The following is a 7,906-nucleotide window of genomic DNA, read 5'->3' as shown; positions in this document are numbered from 1 at the left end:
GAAACCAGGTGTCTGTCCCGTCAGTTGGAAAAGCTCGACTTTAACTTCTGCTTCAGTCTGCTTTGCTCACACATGAGGACTTCAGCCGTGGGCTGTTTGTCCATCTATGATCCCTCCTTCCAGATCTAAGCTTGTGAAGATGCTGCAGAATAAAATAAAAACAAAAATAATAAAATCAGACAAAAAAAGAGGTGTATTACAATACGAGAGAAAACTAACGCACGGGTGTAGTTTTCTTTAGAAGTGTGAGCATTTAACTGTTGGATTTAAACAAGCCTGTAGTCCATCAGAAATACAGAAAACACAGTCTGTTTTGTCCGGCACACATATAATTTTCTTTTTTCATAATGCCACACAAAATAACACATCGACTCAGCTGTAATTAATGTGTAACGTGCTATACTGCAGCCCTCTTTATGTGAATGCAAGGCGCACATATACGCACGGCCTGTTTACTCCATTAAAGCCCGTCAGTCTTGGGAAAATGGACACTTGCGAGATCGTTTCTCCCCCCCTGTCCGTCCTCCTCCACCGGCAGAGTAAAGCCCATTTCCACAATCTGCTGTGTTTTGATCTCTATGATCTCTCTCGCAGATCATCCGGGTTAGTGAGCCGGCCTCTCTGTGACCTCTCGCTGTCACCCTGCATTACAGGACGCAAAGCATGTTAGCCAATTAGGCCTCGCTCAAAAACGTGTCAGGAGCGGAAAAAAGGCGTTATAATCATGAAAAGTTCTCTCCCCGCGAAATAAACCAAAAAAATCAAGATCTGATATCAGATTATTAATATTTTAAAAACTGCATTCATCACAGCAATCCACCACCCAAAATAAGACTAAACTTATACTCTCTTGATCAACAATTATTTTATTAAGTTATCTTTACTGGGGTTTTTTTTCTTTTCTTTTACTGAAACACATTTTCACTAAAGCGCGCATGCTCAACAGGTTCACCTGTTTACAAGGTAAGTATTAAAAACACCAAGCAAATGAATATGAAATTCGAAGAGACAGAGCAGATCGTTTTTTTTTAAATAGGCAAATAAACATTATTTATAAAACTTTGAAAGTAAAGTAAAAATATCACAGTTCTTTTTTCAACATGAAATACCCACAGAGAACAGCAGGTTAGGCGCTCGGATGCCTTCATCGCCCCCATTTTTTTTTTTATTTTAATGTTTCTTCTTGGTTTTTTCTCGTTTTTTTTGTTTTTTTTTTTGTTTTTTTTTTTACTTTTCATCTCGGGGGCGTTGGTTTATTAGTCCGTCAAACATGTTTCGTCCATATTAAGTTCAGTTATCCACACGTGGGTGAAAACGCAAACAGACAAAAAAGAAAAAAAGTAGGCCTAAAAGGATAAGGACGGCAGTCCGCCGCAGATCACAGATCCCCTCATCTCATGTTTTGGCACCCGTCAGAGATCAGTTCGTGTGTGTATGTGTGTGTGTTTATAACTCAACGCAGGCACTATGACTTGTTTTATTAGATTGTCTTTCAGTCGGATCCCCCTGTTTAAATTCGTCACCCTCGATCTGCCCGTCAGATGTCACATTCACTGTCGCTGGAGGTGATGGAGATGGCCGAGGCGGCTGCTTTGCTGGACAGACTGGCCTCCGGACTGGACGAGTTCCCCAGGCGGTCCACGGTGCCGTCCTCGTCCGCCAGGGAGCGAACCGAGCCGCCGGACAGGACCTGCTGCTGAAGCCTGGGCAGAAGACACGGGAAGACGGGAACAACATGGCATGAAAGACGGCAACTGCGCAGGACGTTCATTAACCCACATATATTTCCTTTTTACCATGAAAACAATTTGGAGAAATATCAACAAGGAAAATTATAATTTTTCCAGGAATGTTCCTGAGCTGAGGAAGGTTTTTATTGTTCATTATTTTTTTTGTCGAAAGGAATCCCGAGTGAAACAAATGATATCCGAGTAGCTTGATTTCTTTTGTTTTTTTGTTTCCACGTTCACATTTATAAAACACAAAATATTAAATCAAATAAGGTAAAAACTGGCATTTTAGCGGTGTTCATGCTTCGAAATACCCCTTATTAAACAACAAGCACTATTAAGGTGGATTTTATCGGATATTTACAATATAGCAATAAGATAATTTCAGGGGAGAGCTCACTGATTACTGTCTAGTTCATGCCACCCATTATTAACACGTCCTGGTAAATTATGGGCGGTTTTATTTGTATTAAACACGACCAAAACAGCAGTGACCTCGACCCATATACTAATAATAAGCCTCTCAGATATAATTGGAAATTGCAGTATATTATAAACATTTAAAATATTAGATTTATATTACTACAGACGCAATGGGGTGCACTTACAATCACACAAGCATTAAATAATGTGAAAACGTAGTTTATTATTAAGGTTAGGCCAAATGTTGTCATTTCTCCAGAGCTTTGTTTTCACGTTAATAAAAAAAAAGATGACAGAGGAAATTATAGCATATCTTTGTTATTCTATTTCCTCCATATTCTGCATGCGAACCCACTTAAAATATGTCACAAAGACACCGGGGAGCAGCATTTATTACAACGGAAAAGATTTACAGGATTACAGTCTCATTCTGAATCTAATATCCAGAGAAATCATGTCAGAACTGAACCTGCACCCAGCCCGGGTTACGGCCTGTTTTGTTATTAAACGGAATGATTGTTAGATAGCATTGTGCGGGGAGTTTTTCCTCTTTACTGTGAGCAGCTGAAGTGTTTATGTTGCAGCTATCATGACCAGAAACCATCCGAGAGAAGCGTGTCGCTCACCTGTTCTTCGCAGCCGCTGCTCTGTCTCTTTGTCTGCGGTTTTTGAACCAGTTTCCTACTTGTGTGGGTGTAAGTCCTGTAGCCTGTGCAAGCTCCCTCTTTTTACTGGGATTCGGGTAGGGATCCTGCAAATACCATTCTCGTAACAAGTGCCGGGTTCTCTCCTTGAAGCAGTGGGTTTTCTGCTCTCCATCCCAAATGGTTCTGGGTAGGGGGAACTTCTTCCGCACCCTGTATTTGTCCACCGGCCCCAGCGGGCGTCCCCGCAGCTTCTCAGCCTCCTGGTAGTGCGCTTCGAGCCACAGCGCCTGCAGCTTCGTGTGCGACTCTTTGGTGAACTTGTGGTTCTCCAGGATGTGGTAAAGTTCGCGGAAATTGCCGGTGTGGAAGGCGACGACGGCCCGGGCCCGCAGCACCGACTCGTTCTTGTTGAGGACCTCGCAGGCCGCTGGCGCGACGGGCAGCGACCAGAGGAAGCGGCCGAGGCGCTCGACGTCCCCGCTCTCCTCCAGAGTCTCGCAGACCCCGGCGACCTGCTGGGGGCTGAAATTCAAGATGGGCAGCTGAAACATGGAGGCTTCTCCTGTGTTTCCTTCTCCCCCTCCTTCTCCTCTCTCTCTCTCCTCCGCGTCGAATCCTCCGCGTCTTCTTTCCGCGCGCCAAGGCAGTCCGAGGCACCCAAAAAACGAGGCAATCCCAAAGTTACCGCACCAATCGTCTGACCAGCCGTGAAAAACGCAAACACCAAACGCCGCGGAGGAGGAACGATGCTGCGTGGGGGGCCGGCTACCGCATCCTCGGGCTTGGCAAACTTGGCAGGCAAAGGGCTGAAGGTGCAAGAAAAATTAAAGCCGGAGTCGCGATGTATTTTTCAAGGTAGGCTGCGATTGGAAGTACGAAAGAATTAAAGCCGGAGCCGAGATGTATTTTTTTTAAAGGGGGAGAAAAAGACAGTCAAGCCCCCACCGATGATTTTCTATTGGACTTGGCAGATTGGCTGCCCGGTTGCCATGGATGCACGTCAATCACTGTCAAGATCGGCCAATCAGGCGGAAAGGAGAGCTCAGCACCTCCCTTTTCAAAAATAATATAAACATTTTGACCTTTTTGCTTCGCGTCTTCAAACGTTTCGCTGCCCCGCCGTGCTTTCCAAACACCCTGCGCCTTTGTGCGGCGCACGCTGTTAAAGAAAGACTCTTCAGTCTATATAGTGAAGTGCCACAGCAGCCAAACACGCTCAGCTCAGTCTCCCTTCAGAGCTCTTGAAACGGGCTTTACACAGCAAAATGACACCCTATCCTGTCCCGCCCTGGGGGGAAATCAGGAAATATTATAAGAACATTTAGACAACATCATATTGAGAATCATACTGTGTGAAGTAGGGCCTAGTAATTGTGTTTTTATCCATAGTGACCTCATTTATGGCAGGGATTTTAATCTATAAGATTATTATCTTTCATAAAGACAGATGAGTCCATCAAATGTAATGTATTCCTTCATTTTTTGAAATAAAATATGAGCTCCTTCTACATCCCTAAAATTTCCCGGTTAATAATATTCCAGCATAATATTTCAGGAAACACTGAAGAAGGGTCAATGTGGCCTTTATTTCAACAGGGACTGTGAATTTTGCAGCCAACTCAGTCTCGCAACCTTGAACAGAGTTACTCGAGGCTTTCCGTTATTTTCAATCTCACAAAAGTGATAATTTATTAAACATAATAAATCATATCAGAGCCTAGGTTATGGCGATGCATGCTCTTTTTACGTGTGACACGAATAAATGCTCTTTTCGAAAACAAAGACTAATTGATTGCTGTTATATTGGCAGTTGTGCACAGTTTTGTTTGTGTGTGTGTGTGTGTATGTGTGTGCAGGATGGCAGCCCAGTACAGTAGCTTTATATAGCTGCCTCTTTTTTTTTTTTCATTTTATTTACAGTATGGTTGCATTAGTCCCGACAGCCTCAGCGCGGGGAGGCTGCCTGCAGACTGTGATGGCTGTAAAAACATAGCAGGAGAGAAAAACGTTGGGCTATATTTGTGTACATAGGACTATCATGGCCCTGCCAGGCTACTCGGCTTTAGTATCAGACACACTCCGTTTTGTGCACGGGCTGATTTAGTAAATAAGAGGGCGGATAGATAGCGCAGATGGTTTGAAGTGTCGGGTCAGATTATTTCATGGCTGGATACAGTAGTAAAGTTCATTCTGACGGAAAAGCCTGATATTATTTTCACAGATACACCCCAGCCCCCCTCCCCGCCACCCCTCCTCCCCCTCTCTCTCCCTCTCTCCCTGCTCTGTCTCTCTGTCTCCCCCGTGCACGCGCAGGCACGCACGCGCCACACACTCGAGCCGAATCCCCTTCGGGCTCTTCTTGCATGAATTACAGACTCTTGATGCGGGGTTATGAAATGCCTTCTGCACAGGAAGCTGCTCATTCTCTTGCCGGTTTACTGGAGAGCGCATCATCTTTAAAGATTAAAAAAGATAAGAAAATAATAATAATAAAATATAATCTTAATAATAAAGAATTTGCATGTGATGTCGTTCATACCATGTTGATTTGTTTGTCAGAAAGAGGCCAGACAGATAACCAAGTGAAATTGCAAATTGAACAGATCGAGCAGACTCCGTCTGTCGCCGTCCATTCACCCAGATTATTACACCACCCGGTAAATATTGGTAAATAAAGGATAAGACCTCCACCAGATGCAGCAGCGGAAGTAAACTGCGAGGGCGGCTGACAAGGTGGTGCTCTGAAATATTTAGCCTCCTGTAAATATTTCATCCCTGCAGGCTGCTCGCCCCCAACCTAAATTTACAAGGAGTGCCATGCTTTTTTCCATGAGGCGCGCATCAATAAAACATACTCGAGTTTTGGATCTCTTAAACGGAAGGCTGGAAATAACAATTGTAGACGATGCTTTGTAAGCAAGACGTCTCGGTTATAGGCACCGCTAAAACATTCATAGGATGTAGAAAAAAAGGTCTGGAGATATTTTTTCCCCCCCTCATAGTGAATTCGTGTTTTTACTATCACTGCGCCAATAAAGCGGTGGTGATTTTATTTGTCCAACACATTGTTATTTTTTAATTCCTCGCACGACTTCCACTTTGTGTAATTTCTTTACCTTTTAACCTTCCATATGAAATGATGAATATTATATGCCATCTTGTAAATATAGGCCTACTCTGAGTCAGCCGCAGTGGTATAAGCTCTACTGTATCCAAGCGAGCCCAGGCCTATGTCACTGTGTCAGGAGATAGTAGGCCTCCTGACACCAATATCTCCGCACATTCAGCACAGCAACACAGTGGATCTCATTCAGACAAGTCTGTTTGTTTCTTCTTTTGTCTGTTTGTTTGTTTCATGGATCCCCCAGCAGCCAGCTCCCACCCCCCTCCAGACAAAACAGAATTTGACGGTGTTGAAGGTTTCTATATCAAACCTGTTGATTTTTTAAATGGCTGTTGTCTCGTTTATTTTATTTTTTTCTCCATTTCAGCAAAGATTCACTCATTTATGTTGATAATAAATTGAAAGCGTGTTGCTAATACTAATAAAATAAAATAAAAACACTCTGGAGGGCTGTGTATGGAGATCAGGAGAGGAAGGAGTCCAAAGCAAAGTAGAGAGGGTGGACAAAATAACAGGAACACCAGCCAGCAAAATCAACCAATAAGGTTTAAACAAAAATAGACCATACAACCAGTTAACTGCACTGAATTACATTTAAGTCTATATTAGAGCCTGACCGATGTATCGTTTGGTTAATATTATCAGCAAATATTGGCCCTCTCTACAAAATAAATTATAATGAAGAAAAAGATGCTTGGGATCATTTACAATTATTTAATTCCCAGTAAGTAAGTTTGTTTCGGGGTCCTGGTGTCATTTTACACGATAAAAGTTGTTGTTAAACTGTAAAACATCCTGCCTTGCATAACATATTGCTGTATATTGGTTGATGGAGCTATAACCTAATTTTTTTTACTCCCCAATATATTCATCAGCCCCAAGATTAGTATTAATGTCTGCCAGGCTCAAGTCTCTATTGCAGGTGTTTTTGTTTTTTTTTGTGGATATGTCAGATTGGAGAACAATTTTTTTTTTTTTTAATTCATAAGCATAATGTTACCTACAAAAGTATTTAGTGTTTAGAAAAGTGGACATTTCCAATGCCAAACATTATCGTGCTATGACTGAAAGCTTGACCCTAACCCTGTTGTTTCAAGGATGAGGTATCAACTTTAAACCTCAATAATATTAATTAGCTTTGGAATTTGAGTAAAATAGTGTTACATTCCCTTTTATCAACCACATCTAGGTTATTTTACTGGAACCGTAATACTATGAGTATAGCACGAGAACACTCACTCATTTCATGGACACAACCTGCAGCTTACGAAGCTGCTACTATGCAGGTCCTTCACCGCACTGAACAGTTTGAGAAGATTATTGCCAAACGATGGGAGGCTTGATGCACATTCAGTGATCACAAGGACGACAAAGTGAAGAGGGAACAGACACAGCAAAGAGGTGTGGTGCACCCTGCTGCAGCCCACCGTTCAGTTTCCTTCATATTTACAATAGGAGAAGATTTACTTTGCGTAATCATTAGAATGCAGCTGGGTCGTAGCTTGCCCTGGGCAGAGGGAGGGAAGGAGTGGGGAATAGTTACATGTGAACAGGCTGGAAATGACCCAGATTCCCTGGGATCACTGGAGCAGACGAGACGCTACAAGAGCCTGTCACCAACAGCCATCCTGCCACTATCCCGTACAGACCCACAGCACCTTTCTCTCTCCATCTGCCCTCCTGCTCCTCCTCATACTCATCAGTCGACAGAGACGCAAACATGCATACAGGCGTGCCTAGAGTGCTCACACCAAAACATCACTGGTAAATGTCAATCTGAATCTGAAACTATCAATAGACAACAACCTGTTTAAAGCACTTTAACAGCATCAAGAGAATCCATGCAGTGATGTAAAGCAGTGCCACACAATGCTAATGTATGCTGTTAGTTGCCTGGGGCAGGGAGGGAAAGCTGGAGGATGCAACTACGACTGTGTTTGTTCACAGGCCGCCTGCTTGACTTCTGTGTTTTTGTTGACTTC

At 43.1% G+C, this 7,906-nt stretch overlaps 1 protein-coding gene across 1 annotated transcript; it reads right to left on the bottom strand.

The window, feature by feature from the left end:
* Positions 1-774: 774 nt before the first annotated feature.
* six6a (SIX homeobox 6a) lies at positions 775-3,890 on the bottom strand. Its single transcript, XM_030443189.1, has 2 exons — positions 2,780-3,890; positions 775-1,703 (listed from the first exon to the last, which is right to left on the bottom strand). The coding sequence occupies exons 1-2, from the start codon at positions 3,349-3,351 to the stop codon at positions 1,538-1,540; spliced, it is 738 nt and encodes a 245-aa protein (XP_030299049.1). The 5' UTR covers positions 3,352-3,890; the 3' UTR covers positions 775-1,537.
* Positions 3,891-7,906: the final 4,016 nt, after the last annotated feature.

Source organism: Sparus aurata, chromosome 16 (assembly GCF_900880675.1).
Source record: "Sparus aurata chromosome 16, fSpaAur1.1, whole genome shotgun sequence".
Lineage (NCBI taxonomy): Eukaryota > Metazoa > Chordata > Actinopteri > Spariformes > Sparidae > Sparus > Sparus aurata.
Note: the sequence above shows the minus strand (reverse complement) of the source record. Positions and strands in the feature narration are given on the sequence as shown.